At 38.2% G+C, this 21,377-nt stretch overlaps 1 protein-coding gene across 1 annotated transcript; it reads left to right on the forward strand.

Moving 5' to 3' along the window:
* The first annotated feature begins 2,890 nt into the window (after window positions 1-2,890).
* c8h8orf89 (chromosome 8 C8orf89 homolog) lies at window positions 2,891-10,554 on the forward strand. Its single transcript, XM_088642220.1, has 7 exons — window positions 2,891-3,363; window positions 4,890-4,935; window positions 6,183-6,337; window positions 7,945-8,080; window positions 8,608-8,715; window positions 9,052-9,107; window positions 10,253-10,554. The coding sequence occupies exons 1-7, from the start codon at window positions 3,168-3,170 to the stop codon at window positions 10,390-10,392; spliced, it is 837 nt and encodes a 278-aa protein (XP_088498346.1). The 5' UTR covers window positions 2,891-3,167; the 3' UTR covers window positions 10,393-10,554.
* Window positions 10,555-21,377: the final 10,823 nt, after the last annotated feature.

A 21,377-nucleotide genomic window follows, 5' to 3' on the forward strand; every position in this document is an offset into this window, starting at 1 on the left:
GTCTGGGGTTGATTCATTTGTGACATGTCCGTGTTTTTGAGAACAAATCACAAGCAATAGTTAAGTAGATAAAAACTGAAAAACCTATTCAACTAGTGAAAATCGAGTGATGGCACCATTTGTGTTTGATATAGGATCTCATCTTTGTTAATGTACAGACTTGCAATTTGAAGCCAGAGCTCCACCTTGTGGATTTAAATAATTTTTTGATTGTGGATTCAATATTATAGCATGGATTGGAGTAGTGTCCAATATGAAATGCAGATGTAACCTTAATGTATCGCTTTATTCATGTGAGTTTTAGGTAGCTAAATACAAAGTAAAAAAAGATGCTGTGGGACTACAAATATTAAGAGGCTTTTGCCCCAAAACATGAAGAATTAAGACAGGGGAAACTGGTTCAATCCTTCTGAGTAATTGTGCATGAAGCTTAATTTCATATTCTTCTTGGTACCCAATCACTACACACGATGCTCAATAAGTCCTCCTCCTAAACCAGGAAATAGAGGCACAAGCATTTTGTAATCTTAGAGATGTGGTATCTGCTCATTGAGTGTCTTCATTTTCTACATTGACCAACACGTTTCCTGACTTGTTCTTTTTGTTTGTGAGAAACGCTTGAGAGTTGATGATGGCAAACATTTACTTTCTGCCGCACAAGCCGCTGCTTTTGTTACAGCTGTCTTACATTAAGGCAAAGGAGATAAGGTCTCCTCGCAACAGGGAAGGAGTGGCAGGTAGCAGGAGATTTGGCAAGGTGTTTACAGTTCTCCCAGTTCAAAGGTAATAACTCCAAGACCAGGCATTGTACTTGTTGAGACAGCGATGCAGCTAGATACGTTTGAGCTGTCGGTCCTGGGGAACGTTGCTTTAGAAGGAGGACAAAGTGCCAGGGATTGGTCGATTTCCAGGTATGGCTGGATGGCTAGGTATTTGCCCATTGAGCTAGGCTGTGGGGGATTTTCAGAGCAATCCCTCTACAATGTCAATTGTGTTTTAATTACACATGCAAATAGGAGAAGAGCTATTGGTAATTCCAGTGAGGCAATGGAGCAAAACTTAATGATCTACTGGCTCAGGAGGACTTGGTCTACGAGTGCAAGCTCAATTCCTAATCGGCCTCTGCTGTGCTGCTTGCACGCTGGTGTCTGATGTTAAGGTGTATCCATGAGCGTCGTCGGATGAATGTTATCGTCCAGACAAGTGCAGTGATGGCTCGGGTCACACACCTCGTCGTTGTCCAGATCATCAGTTCGCTTCTCTGTTCACGTTCTCCCATGCATTTTGAACGTTTCTTCTTGTTGGGAAAAACGCTCTACAAGTGGATGATTTAAGTTTGGTAAAGTGACTACATATTTTAAAAAGCCACCTTCCCTTGCTGCCGTTTTCCAACGTCTCCAAGCTAATTGCATATTTGTATTGTCAGTTGGCATGCAAAAGGCTGTGGATGATGTGGATCCAGGTGGGGCTGCACATTGGTGGTGGTGGTGGAGGAGGGGTTCCTCATTACCTGTAAAGTGCTTTGAGTGGAGTGTCCAGAAAAGCGTTCTATAAGTGTAAGCAATTGTGTAACAACTGTGAAAATGCATCGCTCAGGCCATCAGAAACCCAAATGCCAATCCCAGGAAACCTCAGCTTCACTAGGATAGTTATGATGACATACTAGAGGGACAAATATCTGCACTGGACTTGTCAAGCATTATCCACTGAAGCAGAAATGAAATTTATATTTAACCTTTCTTGCCTTCTGAACAGTTTTAATGTATATGGGCAACAAAACAGTGTGTAATAAAAGCAGATTTTTGTTTCAAGTCTTAGCACTTAAAGATTAAAGAAAAGATATTTGCAATCCCCCGTTTATTAAATCGCCAACTAAAATAACATCAAAGATGGATCCCATGTTAGATTAAGTTTTTGATGTCATGGTACTGCAGTAAAATGTATGATGGGTGAAAAATAATGACTCAATGGCTTTTATTGCTTTTCACGTTTTGGCAGTACTGGCATTAATTCACATATGACTAAAAAGTGTTTGGAAATTTCACGTGTTTATTAATAGTTTAATTTAACAACAGCTACGCTTTAGAGACGGCAGGACTATCCTGTTTGGAAATGAACTGACAGGTCCTTCTTATTTTAATTTAACTTTGGAACTAACGCCTCCAACTGTTAATCGTGAGTTCGCATAGAAATGAAAGGACCAAATGTCTTCTTAATTTATCTCCATCTGCCATTTTAATCTTAAATCTGCAACTTTATGATTAAAGATGCAGTTGCAGCAACTCAACGTATATGCACTCGAAATTTCACCGAACTGGAGATACAAGATTCAGCTGGAGCAACGTAAAATCATATCCACTGTTTGAAGACCATAAATAAATAAAACTTTTTTATTCTACGTGTACGCAGTGATCAGAGCACATGATTTATATTCGTGGATACTGGATTTCAAAATGTGTTTAGTGCCCTGCAAAGCGCGATACATTTTTGACGCAAAAAAATCTGAACTGCGTATTTTCCAATTCCAGTCAGCTAAAAGGTCATTTAAATTTAAAAATATGAAAGATGGCTCGACTTAGAATAAACCTCCAACGCAGAACACAAACAAGGTGCTGGGCACGTCCCTGCGTGTTTCTGAGTAACTGATTACACAATCAATTAAATCAATAACCCGAATACAAAATTAACTTGAACAATTCTCTGTTTAAATCCTATACCTACTACGGCTTGAAAAAGAGTCAGAAAAACTGCTGGTTTTCTGTGGATTTTATGAGCTTTCGTCTCAAAACCCGGTACACAGGGAAAACCCACGCCAAATAAATCACGTCACGCATGCGCCTAGGGGCTGATCTCCCACTCCTGACTTCCTGTTGCTTGTTGCTTAGCAACACTAATGTCTGCCTGTGAGAGCGTGGGTTAGTGTTCGCCGCCGGCGGCAGGTACGGTTGACAGCCCGGTTTAAAGGCTGTCAATATAAAAAGATAAATAAACATAGCCACCGCCGGTGGAAACACGCCGATACGTCTGCCAACGAGAACATTTAACGCGCAACAGATGATGAACTGTAGTGGTGCGTCGAGAAACGGACGACCGGAGTTATGAAGGATAAGCGTGGGGCATGAAACCCGCCTCTTGCACGGGCGTGTCGGCTCCTGTGCGCGGTGGCGATGCCGAAGCTGGTGACGATAGCCGCGGCCAGCGACCTGCGGGACCGCAGCCCGTCCAGCCTGCAGCTGCTGGAGGGGCTGGGGGCGCTCGGCCAGCACATTCAGCAGGCTAACCTGAGGCTGGCCGCGGGGAAGCCCAGCGCCCTTCCGCCGCGGAGGAAACACGGCGGGGCGCCGTCTCCGCACCTGCAGGGCAGTAAGTTTGCTCAGCGAGGCTGGAGACCACTGATCAGGAGGCTAGTAACAGTTTATATACCCTCTTATCGATGGGTCACTTCCTCGTATAAGAAAATAACCAGTCAAAGTGCTTAGCACCTCAGTCTCTAATGGTATTTCTCTGGGTTGCACCGACTCCCCCCCGGTTCGCTGGAGATGCAGGAGGTGTCATTCTGGTGTTATTTTATATTTTATTCTGTTCTTGTGTTTTCTTCTGTTTCGTGTTCCATGTTCTGTATCGTTATTTGTCGCTTAGTAATGCACAGTTTTCAGACTTCAAACGTGTACCATAGGTTGATGAGGATATTCAGACAGGACGCAATGACGAAGATGAAGCTTAAGTAACGTTTTCTCCTGCAACAGGGGGTGGCAGGTTTGCTTTTGACTGGACGTGCTCTCATTTCTCCTCTGCTCTGTTTTCACTGAATTAACATCGGCAGAAATCGATCAAAAATTATGTCAAATATTCAATTTGCCTGTTAAAAAGGTAATATAAAGAATGTTTACACACTGATAGCTACACAGAATCGTATACGCCATATTAAGAAGAAATATATACTGTGTATACTGTACACTCATTCCTCGCCAAACGAGCTCCAGTATTTCTGCTTGTAGGCGAAAAAAAAAACAACTTTAAATTCCCATTAAATACATGTAAAAGTCTCCGATTCATTTCAAGTTCACGTACTGTAACGGGACATGTTGAGTTCAGGTACTTTTATGGTGTATTTGAATAGTTTGACAGCATAAAAAAATTCTATGTATGTTCCCACAAGCAGAATTTACCCACACTTCTTTATATGCAACCTGTTCTGTTGGAAGTGTGTTATGAATTAGTTATGTAGAGAAATTTAAATTTCCATGATCCCTATAGTACGCAAGAACAATAAATATGACATAAACTAACCAAAATGTCTTGCTAAACCAAAAAATATTATGTTAGTAAATAAATATTGGGCAGTCAGTACACAATAAAACCCGTACCTGAAAATAAGAGCATCAAACTGGTGATATCCATACTGTGCATAGTGCGCATTATCAAAATAAAACAATTAACTGTATAAAATATTAATATTCGTGAATGAATACTCTTTTTTATAAATTATATATTCAAAATAAGACGACATCAGCCGCTTGGAGTTCGTCTTTGTAAGGGAAGTTACCTTCTTATAAGAAAAATAGGCATATATACGCACCGGTCGTTTAAGCGAGTACTCGTTAGTAAAGTGCTCGTTTAACGGGGGATCGATGTATATCCGATGATATCATTGTTAATATGTTAATATTATACAAAAGCGTTTAAGAACACTGGACTGGATCTAACAGAACATGAAGTGTGAACGAACAGAATTGATTGAGGGGAAGACTGGATCATTGGATAAAGTTGTCGAGAACTGGAAAGCATATCAGCCACAAAGTAAAACATAATAGTCACTATTAGACCCGCTGAATGTGTATTTTGTATTCTTAAACAAACCTTCAAAGAGACTTTTGTTTCCTTTTAAGGATTAAAGGACATAAAGGACCCAGAGGCCAAATGTATCATAGAAGGGTAAGCATGGAGTTCAGGTGATTTCATCTGTCCTTCAAGATCTTGCTCTTGCTTGAATGTTGTTTTTTGCAGTGCAGTTAAGTATTTTTTTAGTCCAGCAATGATCCGTCACTTAGTAGTTTGTCCAGAGCATTGCCATTTTGTTCTTTTCGCTCTTGGGATGATGTCATGTACTTGTGTCTGTGCTCAAATCTTTTAATTTTTTTTTTCTCTTTTTGTTTATAGTATACATCAGACATCTTCCTTTATTCCTCTACAGTTTTTTGTAAACAGTATGTACTCGGGGCGCAGGATGTAAATCCATGTTCTTGCGTGCACCACACATTGGTTGCTCAGCAAACAAAACATCTCCCGGAAACTGGCTGTAGAAATCTATTTCTAAATTTCGGCGCATTAGGCATTCCTGTGGCAACCTGCAGTTTTCTAAACTTCTATCATTTTTCTTGCTTTAAGAAAGTACAGTTGACACCACGTGTTACAATGTAATGAGAGCAAGAGCATGATGGCTGATTAGTAAACACAGCTCTATCGCTCTTTAGTTCTTTACTCTGTGGGCTCCCTAACACTCTCCCCTGTTGCAATTTGTCCAAAACGCTGTAGCTAGAGTACTAACTCTGACCAGACTTTGGCAGTATATCACTCCTACACTGAAGTCTGTCGATTGGTTGCCTATTAAATCATGTATTCAATACAAGATCTTATTACTGACTTTAAAGGCTTTAAAAAAACTGGTTCCATCATACATCTCTGAACTCCTTCACGTTTACGCTCCCTCCCATAGGTTCAGTTCAGTTGAGACTGAGACGTATCCAGGACTAAATCTCTGCCTTTGGTGTCGTGCCTTTTCTCCCACTGCTCCTTTGTTATGGAGTGCCCTTCCTCAGATTCTGCAAGAGAGAAATTCTTCCATCCCTTCAAATCCAAACTAAAAACTCACCTTTTTATCAGGACCTATGTCTGATAGCCCTACATTCTATCTGTACGAACCTTTTTGCTCTTGTTTTTTTTCTTTTACTTTTTATTGTTCTTTTTTTGTTATTTTTTTTTCTTTATATCGTTGGGTTTGGAAAGGAGCTTTATAAATTAAATATATTATTATTATATTATTAATAACCAGTAAAGATTTCTGTGATAAAACACTGGCCGCAGTACTACCCCACTAGTAATTCAAGCTCAATGATTAAATGGATCTTTTTAAAAAAAATACTATTTTAATTTTCAGTTTATTATTTATTTCCGTGCTATAGGTCCAAGTTTTCTTCATTGGTACTGAGAGATTACCAGAGAGTGACTACAAGTGGCTTCGAATCCAGATGCTCTGACATGGAATTATCTGAAAGACCTTCTCTGTTTCACAAGAAGCGGAGGAATGACATGATGGAATTCAAGTATGATGTCCAAGGTAGCTAACAGAACAGTGTGTGCCATTCATATTTACTGTACTAGAATTAATGTAATGCAATAGTTATTTTACTTCATGGAATTAGTGTGTGAAAACAGCATTTTTATTTCCTATTAGTATAACTAGAGCACAGTCATGCCAGACTATCGGTTGGATCCATCTTAACATTTATTAGAAGTTAAACTACATAAAGGGGATATGAATCTATTCAAGTTATTTTCTTACATTTTCACATCGAGAGAAACAGGTTGGTTTGCCCATGTCTGTATCAAACTGACTGTAGCCTAAGGTGTCCTCCCACTAACTCAAAGCTAGATATGGTCATTATAAACATCAAGTAGCTCTGTGTGTGCCTCATATCTGATTGGTCTTAATCCTGTAAAACCAAACCAAATATAGTCAGCAAATGTGCATGAATAGCTTTGTAGATGGTATGACATTTTCTTTAATACTGTACCTGCTGTGTACAAAATAGGAGGACTTTATGTACCCTGTCATTATGTTTCCACTGTGTTTAAGAACACACATTTTGTAAGTTCCAATTTAAAACTTTTGTGCATGACAGTATAGGAAAGTACAGAATGTCATAGATGTCCAGTTGTAATATGTTCCTATTACAAATCACATAAAAGCTAAAAACACAGGAGAAAACAGAAGAATACATAGATCTGTGTTACATACAAATACATATATAAGTATAATACACTTTTTTGGAGAGGATGGTTAAAAATAGAAGTTTAAAAAAAATAAAACTGAACGCTTTGAACAGAAGTGGAAGAATGGCTGTTAGCATTTAATTTCACCAGCAGGTGGCACTCTATATCTTTTTACACTTTCCCAGAAAGTCTGCGCTGAGAACGTGAGCATTTGAAACGTTTGCCTTTTTACTTATCTTTAGTTTAGCACACCATTTATATAGTTAATTTATATTATTTCTATACACCATTTATATAGTTGCATCATAATTTGTTATGTCAAAGCTAATGATTATAATAGATAAATGCCGTTGCTTTAAACTAATATAAGAATTTTAAAAGTAGCACAAAGCTGGGCGGAGCGGTGGCTCTGTGGCTAAGGATCCGTGCCTGTGGCAGGAAGGTTGCCGGTTCGTATCCCATGGGGCCCCTGAGCAAGGCCCTTAACCCCAACTGCTCCCAACCGGAACCAGTAGGTGGCGCTCCGCTGTCTGTGTGGGTACTAATGCCACAGTATAGTGAGGTGGGTATCATACAATAAAAAAAGGCACGATCGTTCTGGTGACATGTGAAACCGAGGCACTGACTTTGGTTTCTGCTGCTGTCGCATCCTCCAGGTGGGGGATACACATTGGTGGTGGTAGTCCCATTACCCATAAAAGCACTTTAGGTGGAGTGCCCACTCACTATGTAGGTTTAAGTCTTATTTATTTAAATTTTATTCTGGTTAATTTTAATTCTTCAGGGTCTCTGACGAGTAAGAGTAGAATACATGTAAGTATTATTATAATAAATATTACACTTTTCAATTCCTTCTTCCTCCTGTTATAAAAAATAGCAGTGCTAAATATATAAAAATATAAATTATAAAACTTATGGTTTATGTTTCTTTCCCAACATTTTTGTTTGCAGAAAAGAGATTACCCAAAGCAAACTCTTCTGCGCCTTCACTCCCTCGTGACTTCCTGATTCAGAAGTCCAGCCCTGTCCACAGGCTCTCCTTGCACAAAGAGCTCTCCCAGGGTCCCTCAAAGCCATTCGCCTCTAGGTAAGCAAGAATGTAGAGTTGCTCCTTGTCAGGACACAGTTTAAACATTTTTCTTCTACTACTCCTTTGGATTGGTGTTTCCTTGATACATGAAGATTTTTTCCAAGAATAAAAATAAGATTATCCTTTTGGAGGCAAAGGAATTATAGAATGCTGCATAGAAAATCATTTCCTGTTTTCTGGGGAATAGGTAAGCAGTTAGCATGTGAAATGATCTACACCCAGACAGCAGTTGAGGACATTTTTTGTTTGTGATTAAGACATTGCTGAGTTTTGCAAATACAATAAGAATACAAGAAGTGTACTTCATTGATTATCACAGCGAAGAAAACCAGGCTAACATTTTTATAGTAGAGGTATATCTTTAAATATATTTTTAATCAAATAAAATTAAATTCCAAAAATGTTCTTTGCCTGTCATCTTTAAAACACACAAACAAATGTATTAGATCATTGTATAATGATAATTTTCATAATGCCACACTGCCACCTGATAATATATGAGAAATTCCATTCTCATATTTCAGTTCCTATGCAGGATGTGATCTTCCTTCTGTACCAGAAGTTTTCTTGCCAGCTACTACCTCTCCAGCTGTCAAACAGCAAAACGTGTCTGTAGAAACCTGCATGAACAGGTATGGTACTTAAGTTTTAAAGGACATGCTGTGTTTAAAGAAACTTCTTGAAGCATTTTGTTTATATTGTATGATTATATGATTAAATTTACTTTCATTATTTTATATATTTTACTCAAATTCTACACGCAATTAAACACAATGCAGCTCTTTGTGTGTGAGTAACATCTAATTGTAACCAATCCTGTAAAATAATTATTCATTTACAGGACATGCTGAGCATTGATTCTGTATGTGTATACCTAATTACATGTTTTAAATGAGTCCCAATTACCTGTTCTGTTATTGTCTTCAGTGATTTTTTTCCCTAAATGTTTAATATCTTAATTTTCTTAGGCCAAGAATAAGTAATAGATCCTGCAGTTTATTCACAATTGGTGCTCTCCAGAAATGTAAGTAAGATTGTTTAGCAGCTTCAGGTAATTTGTTATAATCTATAATATTGTTTTTATGAAAAAAGGCCTTAGTTTGCTTAAAACTCAGTTTTGTAAACATAACTTCAAAGAGGTTGTTCAAAGAGATGACATGACAAGACATTAGGAGCTAAAAGTAAACCATGAGATTTTGGAATCAACCTTGATTTTCAGAAATGAAATCAAATTAATTAATCAAAAGTGACATACAGTCAGATAATAAGCTATGTGTGCTTCCCTTATTCCACACCCCCTATTGTTTTTGTGTTTTAGTTTCTGTAGCTACACAGTGTAATGGACCTTACCTACAGGAAAGGCAATCTTAGGATCACCCTGATGAGTTTTTATTTACTGCTTGCTATTTTTTTCATTTCCATTAATTTCCCTCTTTTCAAGCTTAAGAGGTCATTGAGTGTATTCCTATGGAAAAGCACATAATTTTCATCATGGGAGATCCATGCGGATAAAAGATGCTTTTATAGCACAAATAGATACTTTCATACAGTTTTGAGTGCTTCCTTTATTTCAGGGGTCCCCAGTTCTAGGTCTAGATGGCCGGTGTGTCACCAGCTTTTCAGTCCAGCTCAACTATTAATGATCTGAACCAGCTTGTTATTGGATCAGTTTAAGGGGTCTTCCAGCTGTTCGGGCACTAGTGCAGTGTTTCTTTGATCTGCCCACAGGTGGGAATGACACTATTTCAGATACCCAGAGCAGGTGGGAATTATACTTTTAGACACGGCCACAAAAAGTGTTTTTTCCTACTGCAAAAGTTAATTTGGTTGCATGTCAGGCAAAACACTTGACTTGGAGTATTCTGAAACTCACAGAATGGAATACGGTTGTTACAGATTACAAATTCTATTTGACCTTTTAAGACCTGAAAGCAAATTGATAAATATGCCACGTGAAGAAAATTGAAATCAATTAGCCTGTGACTAAGAGCTTGGCTGGAGCATAAAACAAGAAGACTCAGTGTTACTAGAGGACCAGGGCTGGGAACCAGTGTACTTGTTGCTTTAAAGAGAATGGGGACCCCTGCTTTATTAATTATTAAGGTTCCTTCACCTTAAAAATAATAGCCTGTTCTGTTTGGTAACGCTGTCTGTGTACTTGTTCCATAGCTCATGTCTATCCTGATCCTGTCCCTGGAGCCCCGACTTCTTTCATTCAGAGGCTATCAGAAATCTCCTATCTGGAATGTGAGACTGTGCGACAGGAGAAAATTAAAAAGCTGAAGAAGGGCAAGAAACAGGAATCCTAAGGAAAGCATAACAGAACAGGAATATAACCAGCAAGAGGCAAGAAAGCAGCTTGACTTATGTCGTGCCAAAACTGAACCTTTCACTTTTTTCTTCTTCTGCAAAATAAACTGGTGCCTTGTAGAAATATAGTTTTATTTTTTTACAAGCACCTTTGACACGTGTTTTCTTCGAATAATGGCTCTGAACTATGGCTGAAGCATTACCTAATTATTATATGCATTTTTTATTTTCAATTTATAATTGTACAGTAAAATGAAAAAGGTTGTTTTAGCTAGGGAACATGAAATACAACTTGAAACAGTGGAGGTCAGGCAAACATTTTCATCTATGCACTCATTCTGTAAGAAACCTTTTTTACTGTGGTTCCATGTTCTGCCCTGACTTGACAGACAGACACGGCTCACTTCAGTTACTTGTTAAAATCTAAACAGAAAAACAATAAAGGATTATTACAAACCAATTACATATCACTGAAATGAGCAGTGATTGCTTTAATTTTTGCTTCTAAGACATTCAGTGACCTTATCTTCTTTGGAAGCAAAAATACCTTCAGGAAAATAAACAAAGATCCAGATTATTTTAAAGATGATATCACCGTGTTTTATTCTGAGGCCACGTCTGCACACGTTATACGATTTACCTGTCTGAAACTGAATAAGACAGTAGCCCAGGTTAAAAAAACCTTTCCCTTAATAATGTCACTTTTTTCTAAGTGTTCTCCTTTGCATTACAAGACATATGGGCTATCAAGTTATGACACAAATAGGAAATATAACACAACTCAAAACTGAGAATAGGAGACACTTTTTTAAGCAAAGGTTTGTTGGAGTCTGGAACTAATTACCCAGCCATGTTGTTGATGAGATTCCTTGAAACAATTAGCTATTAGCAACCAAATGACTTAGATTGGCCAAATGGGCCTGCTCTCATTTCTAACTTTTCGTTTATACTGTATTTTGTTTTAGTTAATCACTTCTAAAATCACATTAAATCCAACAAATAAAATGATAGGTTTAGCAGTAAACTATAAGTTATAGAGTGGTTGTACCACTCAAATAAGACCTGATAAGACAGAACAGATGTTCCTCTCAAAGTCATACTGTATATTGCTTTCAACTTTCTTCCACCTAGCTAGAGAGATAGCATTTGCACAGTTCTTTGAAAACGATCAAAGACCGGACCTGCTCATGTATTGAAATGACTTTGACCAATTACATTGGTAATCACTGCAGAAGACACGGCTACTACTACTATTAGTTAATTGTGTTATCTGATTTCAACATATCTAACATTCTAAAATCCAGAGCAATATCATTGACTTCACAGCCTTTTTGGAGTTTTCGGTGTTAAGCACACCTACATAGTTGGAAAAGGTGGACAACAGTTTTAATATTAAATGTTACATTTTTAGGTAATCAAAATAATTCTAATTGTTATGTGACATTGTTATTTCATTTTTATGTATTTTTTACATATTTATGTAATATTGTCATCTTTTTCTTTTCATCATGAAATTATGCCCGAGTTGTTCCTTTGTAGCTTGCCTAATGATGCAGTTCCTCTTTCTAATCCATAGATATTGAAAAATAATGAAGTCTGTAAAAGAACAGGTTGATTTATAAATGTAGCAGATCATCTGCCAATTTTTTTAATAAACTGCCAGATTTATAAAAATAAAAAAAAGATAAACTATTACAAATCTAAAATGGCCAGCTGGTTAGCATTGAGGCTCAGCTCTTCTGTTCTTCAGACTCATATATTCTTTGCTAAGTCCTAACCTTTCATGCTTAATAATAATCACAACGTACTGTAGATAAGAAACTGCAAGAAATCCTTAAAAGTATTATCCTTCTTACACATTCATAAGCTATCTTCTAAGTTCTATTAACCTTTCATCCAGAACAGCAGCATTATGTATAAAAACTCTTAAATTAGATAATGCTGAACTGAGCACTGAAAAGGAAACATTTTCTCCAATAGAACATGGCTTTGTTCTAGTTTTACATGGTAGTTATATAAACACATTGTGGGTGGTAAAAAACAGAAAGGAATTCATAATGAAACATCATAGATACTGGGAAAAAAGGCAAACAGGCTTGAAGTGCCTTTCCATGTCTAAAGAACTTTTAAGTTACCTCTCAGCATAAAAATGCTGATGTGAGAATGTGATGTGAATCCTGTTTTTTCATCCAAGTGCCCGTGAGCTGGCTGAATATCTCAATTTTGTCCTAGAGTCTTTGTGTTGCAGCATAATGTAAATCGTAATTAAATCAGGGCAAATTCTTCTGTACATCCATGTTTCTCAAGCTCAGTCTGCAGATTAGGAACAATCTCTGGAGCGATGCTGACTGCCTGGTCCCACCTGTAACCCATTCACATTACCAATTAAAATGGATTCTTGATAGCAACTGTTTCTCTTTAGCCCAAGTGGTCATCAAAAGAGGAGCACCTAAGGGAGCTGGCTCCTAGTACCTAGCTCCTAGCTCCAGAAGCCAAATAAGTAAGAAACAGGGTTCAAGATGAGGTCACACCTGGGTCTTATTGCAGTTTGACCTTCTTTCTGTTGTGACAGTTTGGAGTTTGGAGTCCTCACTGGTCATCCTCTAGTAGTAGGTGGGAAACCAGCCTCTGGAACAGGTTGATCCTAATAATATGATGCTTTACTCCTATACAATTCCAGCATGTGTGAGGTTTCAGGCTTTGGAGCCTTAGCTTCCAATGCAAATTCTCAATTATCCCACAGGTTGGCTGGCTGACCTTTTGTTGTAACAACCTGTGGCCAAAGGAAGCTACAGTTTAACCCCCAGTCAGTCTCTCAGTCTCTCAGTATACCAATCAACCAATCGAGAAAATACTGAAAGCAGGTCCTTCAACAACAGACCAAGAGCTGTGCTTGCCATGATCTTTTATATTATGAGAGACAGCCAAATCACTAGCAGCTGGGCTTCATCACGTAAGAAACAAACACATCATCTAGCATTTAAATGTAGCTTCCTCCTGGAAGCAGGGTAGAGGAGCTCCAAACTTTAGCAGACAGGATTATAGTTGGTAGACACTTCTTGTAATTCTTATTCTTATTCCATAATATACTCTTTCTATAACCCTGGAATTAAACACTTTTCTTTCAGATCTGTTAGTTTTTAACTGCTTTACCATGTAGACTGGTTGAAGACGTTAATATGTGACTATAAAAGCCTTCTCTGTCTTTTCTGAGGCATCCTAAACCTTTTTATACCTACAGTATAATTCATATTATTGTCTGCATTAAATCTTTGACATTGTGAATATTAATGGTCATGTTTCTGTTTGTTTTTGGTTCTGTTCCAAACCCTTTTGAATTTCCTTCACTACCGACAAACTGCCCTCTACACCATTAATTTATTTCCATGTATAATACTGAACAGATTGTTTAGTGTACTAGTGTCCATAAATCAGAAAGAACAGTAGTCTTGATAGTGCTCCCCGAATTACGCAATTGAGTGACGTCAACAAATATTGATTTCTGCTTGGTAAAATGTTTATTGATATGAATTATTATTATATCCTGTCTTTGAACTCTGTGTGTATGGAGTTTTATTTGGGAGCTGCAGAAAAACATGAACACTTTCAAAGTTGAAAAACAATGGGTTTGTATCCAAAGTACACACGAATCACAGCAGTCATGGAGGTACTGGAGGAATAAATCAAAATATGAAAACAGTGGAAACAGCGGAGCGGAGCAGCATATGAGACGCATAAACACTGTGTGACATCTGTTAACCCAGAGGAACTAGGCCTGAAGAACAATCTGATAACCTACTTGCTCCTATTCAATTTTAAGTTACAGTAAGGAACAAAGTTCCAACTCCGTCAGAGGCACCGAATTTCTGTGGCTTACATCCTTTTTCCATATCTACCCTTCCTTTCGGGTTAAAATGCATCTTTCTAATTAATAGATTAATAAAATTTATGTATAGGACTCTGACCCACTCACCTTCCAGCCACAGGGATGCCAAAATAATTTGCTGTGGTGGGCCAGATGTGATTTACATGTAGTTCAAGCGGGCATAAATGCATGTTATTTATTTTGTAGTGTTTTTCATTTTTACTGTTTCTTTTTTAATGATACTGTTAAATATTTACAGCCTGTCGATTGTGACGGAAATGCAAATGTTGGGATGGAGAACTGAAAGGGCTGTTAAGGAGAAAACAGACGGGTAAGGTTTAATCTTACTGTTTTTTTTTTAAACTTTTTTTTCCAAAGGTACTGTAGTTAACCGTCAGTATTTACTAAAACAACTTCCGAGCAATGGAAGCTCTATAGATGCATTTTACAAATTCTACATTTCAGATGAGGGGTGGTTCTAGTAAGAAAAAACATTGATTCTCCCGCTTGATATGTTTTTAAACATTTTTGATTCTACTCAAGTTTCTCTCCCGTCTTCTCTGCCTTTTCTTTTTCATTTCTCTTCCTTCTTCCTTTCTGATTGAAATCAGTGTCAATCAGCAGGCACCACCGTCACCCTTCCCCCCAGTTTCACAGTGGGGTTACATGGGGTGGAACGCTAGACCTTCAGCAATCCTGGATTCTTCTTAATAATGAAAGATTATTCTTTTTGCTTATTTCTGTTCTTCAAATAATCCTTCGGTACCATCGCAACTTAAAGAGAAACTGCAGTCCCAATTTCTCAAACTGGTTGTTAAATCTTGGTAACAAAATAAATTCATTGACGGCACAGAATTTATTTTTGCGTTAAGTACAAAATCGTGAACTTTGTGAAAGTACTGTGAATCGCCATGTTGTCGAACTTTGAGAGAATCCTGACATGTTGTGGCCCTTCCTGCTCGCTAGTCACTGTACTGATTAATGTACTGTGATGTACAGGTGAACTAAGTACAGGTTGTGCAGAAGATATTTCACTGCAGAAAATGTCCAACGTGATTTGCATTCAGAGATAACAATTAAGTTCCATTTACTAGCAAAACCATCTGGAAGTCAAGAGCAATATTCTATTGGATTAAAAGAGATGGATTCACAAGCCCGCTTGTTTACAACGTAACCACAACAAAACCAGAAGTTTTGTTGCCTCGTTCTGAAGCTCAGAACATGGCCCTGTGCATATCTGGAAATTTCAGCCATTTTGTCGTGTAAATTGGAGGTTTTACAAATACTGTGTACATTTTACTTTTATTGCAGTTCTAAAAGCACTCATCAAAACTGATCTTTTCTGACACAGAAATATAAAAGTAGCTTTGCTGTTCCCCTTTAAGTGACTTTTAATCATTATTATCTCAATAAAGCCATGAGCACAATCTAGACATTTCTCTTGTTTTTCTGGGCTCAGAATCACTGTGGGCCATACAGTAGGGGGTCTGTTTGCTTTTCAGGCGTTGCCACTTTCACACTGACGAACTAACTTCCCATTCTTTTTCAAAATGGCATGAAGGTCATTTCATATGGTCTGATGTGTCTGATTTGTTCTGTGAATCCTATAGGTTTGCTTTACTGTTGTAACATTACTGCATGTCTGCTCAATCCAGAAGCCAAGTCAGAATTGAGCCAAAGAGTTTCAGACAAATATTCATTTAAAATTCAGTTTACAGATCAAGGACAAGAAGTGCCACGTTTTCCCTGATCTTACTCTGTCTGTGATGTGTCTTTCAGCTTGTAAGGTGTGCTTTATCCATTAACATTGTATTGTGATGGTGGAAGTAAAATTAATTGTTTGTTGCTGTTGCATAAAATAAATCATGTGCTGAGAATATGTAGTACTTTTCAAAAAGTTATTGAAAAGGAAAAATGTTTTTGATGGTTGGAAGCTGAGGAGAGTAAATTGGACACACCTGCCTTGAGCGACTGCTTGAACTCCTGCGGAATGGAATTCCTCAAGCAGAAAACGGGCTCATCTGATTGGCCCTGTGCATAATTGTACATTCCTCAGAAGCAGCAGTCAGAGTATATCACCAGCGTGGTGGAGAGGCTGGGGGCTGTTTCTAAGCTCTTGTGTTTCAGGGAGGGAGTTTTAACAGGAATTGTCCCTAATTAAGATGCTATAGGACAAGTTATTTTTCTCCTATGTTTTAACACCAGTAGCCAGCTGGCAGTCCTAACACTAGTTAAATGTTAAGGAGCTGAAAAGAGATAAGTTGAAAGGTTATTGTTATGGACAGGATTTAATGAAGAAAGATGGCTCCAAAGTGAATTTAGTATTTTTTAATATTATAAGCCACTAGCCATTAGTATTAATTTCACCCTACAGCTCACAACTGGCAACCTACTGAAGCTCAGCAGGTGTGAGCCTGGCCAGTACCTGGATGGGAGACCTCCTGGGAAAGTTAAGGTTGCTTCTGGAAGAGGTGTTAGTGGGACCAGTAGGGGGTGCTCACCCTGCAGTCTGTGTGAATCTTAATGCCCCAGTCCTTTGGAGTAAACAAAACTGCTACACATTCCTGCCTGGACCTTCACCCTTGGACAGTCACATTCATCTTGGTGAGGTGTCATGACTCTCCTAGATTGTGGCTTATCGTTAATGGATTGTTAAGCGGTGTTGTTAGGTTAGACATTGCTGACTGTGAGCGATTTCGGATGACAGACAACTTTGTCCAGCTTCCACCATACGGATGGCATTGTTGTCCGGACCACACATAATCAAACACCAGACCTTTCCCGCAAACGCCAACACATTCTCGCGACCACAGGCAATCAGACACCAGCTCTTCCCAATTCCCCCAAACGCCGGCGCATTAACTGATCGTCCAGTCGTACCTCTCCCTCTTCACTGCACCCTCTGCCTCCCAGTATACTTAAGGGCTCACCACCATCACCACAAGGTTCAGTATTGGTTTCACCAGTGGAGCCCCCGTTGTTGAACTTCAGATCCTCCGGCTTCCTGACCTGTGACTGAACCTAGATGACAATATTTGATCCCTGGATTTGGCTAAGTACATCTGTCTTTTTCTCTGTACCTCTTTTTTCCCCTTTCTCACTCAACGCGTGGGATCACTAGCTTTTTTGCATAGGGTCCATCGAATCTCATAATGGTTCTCTGGTAAATAGGGCATACTGGTTTCTTTCTTATCACCAGGTTATTTCACCTCATCACTGTGCCCAGTCAGCTCTCATATTGTACTAAGTGCTTCAGTGTTAATGGAACAAAGACTCTCAAGTACACTCATCATGAATGATCAATCAATAAAAATTACACCAGGAACAATCGATCAGTATTCAAAAGCTGTATATTTTATTTTTCTAAAAACATGCGTAAATTAAAAAAATGTTTCTTTTGAACTCTGCATAATACAAATCTTGAGATTATGTAAAACATTTTGACAAGGGTCTTTTCTTTAAAAGCATTGTTTTCATGCAATACAGTATGAAAGGAATCAGCATGTTTTCTGTGGTTGTTATTTTTTTACAAAAAATATTTCTTCACATCATGAGCTTAAGCATCATCCGAACTTGCCTGTCACATCACACTGTATTGTGCATTCATCAGCCTCATCTATGGTATCCCATGAGACATATGTTGTCAGCATTACATTAAGCCTTTCAACATGACAGTGTGAAACTGACTAGACCTGATGTCAAACATACTTTGTAAATAGGGATGAGTGGGAGAGGAGAAGAATGATGGGATTTTCCACTTAGAAAGTAAAAGAACAGTAAGCCTTTGTGGCTTTTAAAAGATGTTATCAAGTATGTGTTTTTTATTCTGAACAAAAACTTAATTCACATTATTTCCTAAAGATGGTTAAAATGTGTTAGTAACTGGTGAAGAACAATAAATAACCAGACTCATTTATCTGAACAGTAAACAGATTGTAGATAACATACAGTACGTAATTAGGCATGTGGACTGGATTTGTCGGCAACAAAGACCAAGGTTTTCCAGTGTATTTTCAGTTTTACTGAAGGAAATCCTTTGAATAATTTTAGTAAGTTTAGTACTTTAGTAAGTTGAGTCTACTGTAGGTTATATATTGTAAATGGTGTATATGGTGATGTGTGTGCAAAATTATTAAATTAAGAACTGTTTTGTAAAAGGAGTTTATTACACCACATTTATTATTAACTTTTCAGAAAGATTTGCTTTCTTAGGCCTCTTCCTCTCCTAGACATTTACAGTGAGGAAATTGAAGCAAGTTCAAATTGAATAGTTAAATAAGGGATAGTTAAATACCAGCCTTTTTGATAGAAACTCACTGTTATGTTTTATTCCAAGGATAGATCTAGAGAGACTATCCCTTGGTCATTGTTTCACTCAACAGATGTAGGGCAGTGTTAGTCTAATGCCTGGACTTTGTCTGTACATGATGACCTAAATTTCCTTGGACACAAGGAAATGCAGATGCAGATATGCTTTTGCTCAATATGCAGATTGAAGACAGTTGCATGTAAAGACTCACTTACAAACTGTTAAAAGTCTGCTTTGCTAAAAGCTCTTGCATCCACAAACAAAGACAACATTACAAGAGCACTTGAAAGAAAACTGTGACAGCAGGCTCAAACAGGAGCTAAGATTAATCTGCTCAGCAATGTTTTGAGCTGCTAATAAACATGATGATTTTCACACAAAGAATCCAGTCTTTTTACCCTTCTTAGGAATTTTGAAGTAACCAGATGAGGTCTCATTGACTGTTGTGTGATAGGTAAAAATAACGACAAAAAGCCATTCCCACATTAAAATTGATTTATTATCTTCTGTTTGTCTGTGCTGTTTTAAGGTGTCTCTGCCCACAGCATATGAAGGATCCTTTTGAATCAAATGATCCGAGGGCTGTTAGAAAAGGATGTACTCTTTTCGCTTTGATCATTTGAAATGAATGGTTAGGAATGCCCTGAGAATACATGAGGACCACAGAATCCTGGTTGTACTGGTGACACTGTTCCTCAGATATTCAGTACCATCCCTAAGGAAGAACTCTAGACGTTCTTGCTAAGGAACAGGACATTTCTCATTCATTACCTCCCAGGGTATTCCCAAACAGTGCTTTATCTTCTGTGCTGTACTTCTAGAAGGAAGCACATACTGTATTAGTGTGTGCTGGGGGGTGGGGGCTTGGAGACTCAGAAAAACAACTGTCCATTGGTGTGAGAGTAGGAGCATTCCTTTGTGTTCATTGTTTGCGCACAGAATGGCAAGAAACCATGCCATTGAAGAATGTCTGGAAGATAGAGGAATGAGATTACATTCTGATTGGCCAATGATCTCCAAAGAAGAAAGGTGCAGTCCAACACAATTTTAGGGACACTGTGGGTTGCATAAAAATGTGCAAGAGCCATACTGTAGCTAGACTGAGTGGAGCTACTCACTGCTTGTGCACTGACCCCTGGACCAGCAAAACACAAGAACCTTCTAAACACTTTGAGTACAGATATGAATTTTATGAATAATTAGACATCTTTCAGATCTGTAACCCTGAAAAGTCATCTCTATCTTTAAAACAAGCAATTGACACTACAACGAGGACTGCAAGCACTGCTGTTGATGTAACGCTGTGATGTAAAGGAGAGTGGAGATACAGACCTTGCTGGCACTGGACAAGGGCTAACAGCAGGTGAGACAGCGCAGTGCCAATCAGGTTCGCTTTCGAATGGCACCTTGGCCTCTTACTCTGGAACCTGAAATGTAGTCTAAAGGGAGCTTGTGTGGCTCTAAAATAAAATAAAATAAAGCTTTGCTACGGTACCTTGCACTTGATTGGACAAGATTCCATCTATTTCATCACATATAAAAATAGTGACCATTGGTAAGTCTATAAATATTCTGGGTTAATCAATGACTAAGAATAAGAATACCAGCTGATAACTGACACTATTCTAAGTAATAGGAAAGAGCTTGTTTCTAGACTACATCCAGCCACAAACAGTCTGTGACTCTATAAAGTAAAAACTTGCATTTATAAAGCTATTTCATACCAAGGTTTTCATAATATAAGAAGCACATAATGCTAATGCTTGGATTAAACTCGATTGCATTCAGAGAGATTTCACAAAGGATTATTATTAAAGCTATGTTAATGCCATCTGACTAGGCTGAATGACCCTTTTCTTTGCCTGAACTTTCAAATTATCAACAGACAAAGAATTTCCCACCACTTCATGTTACAGTCAATTATGTATCTCAAACAGTTTCATAAAATTCTACATGTTGACCATCCATCTCAAACGCAGCAAGAACATAAAGTACAAATTATTTTGTTCAGAGATGACCCAGAGAACAAAATATTTGTGTTTTTATGGTTCCCGTGGCACAAGAATGAAATTCTTCAGAAACACACAGTCAACAAATTAGGACTTCAGATTCTTCATTGATCCAACTGACAAAAATATGTAAGTGACAGATTTAAATAGTAATTGAATGCCTTGCTTGGGCTTGATTCTCCTGGGAATCCATTTTTGTCCTTGTTGATGTTGGAGAACTAGCAGGAATCCAGTTTGGATTAAAGAAAATAGTGGCAGGGGAAGAGGGGTGGGTGTTGTGGGATTGACAGGGGAATTAAAAAGAAATCTGGGAATCTAAAGAAACAAATAAATAATGAGGGACTTCTCTCTGACCTTTTCAAATATCACAGTTGTACTTTAATTTGGAAGTTCAAAAATATAATGTGTTGAAAGGTATAGACTGACAACTGCGTGATTGACCGAAAAACCTACTGTATAGGTCCAAATTGGCAAACTGACCTTTCTGAGCCCCCAAATTAAATCTGTTGTGTATTTCACTTAATTTGAATCGGTAAGGTTAATAAAACAGTGGGGGAGTGAGTGTGGCTCTTCTGGGTGTATTTGTAATGGCCGATTCCACCAACAAAGCAAAAGGGGGCACTATACTGTAAAAAGGCTCCGTCCTTCGGATAAGAAGTAAAAGCAAGGTCCTGACTCTCTGTGGTCATTAAAAATACCAGGGTGTTTTTAATAAGAGTACGGGTGTTACCCTGGCATCCTGGCCAAATTTCCCATTGCACTTAACCAATCATGGCCTCCTAATAATCCCCATCTCTGAAC

The sequence above is a fragment of the Lepisosteus platostomus genome, chromosome 8 (assembly GCF_059453375.1).
Source record: "Lepisosteus platostomus isolate fLepPlt1 chromosome 8, fLepPlt1.hap1, whole genome shotgun sequence".
Taxonomy (NCBI): Eukaryota; Metazoa; Chordata; class Actinopteri; order Semionotiformes; family Lepisosteidae; genus Lepisosteus; species Lepisosteus platostomus.

Coding starts and splice junctions, on each gene's coding strand:
- c8h8orf89 (XM_088642220.1), top strand. CDS start 3,168: ATGCCGAAGCTGGTGACGATAGCCGCGGCCAGCGACCTGCGGGACCGC. Junction 4,936..6,182: donor GCCAAATGTATCATAGAAGG/GTAAGCATGGAG, acceptor TCCGTGCTATAG/GTCCAAGTTTTCTTCATTGG. Junction 9,108..10,252: donor AATTGGTGCTCTCCAGAAAT/GTAAGTAAGATT, acceptor CTTGTTCCATAG/CTCATGTCTATCCTGATCCT.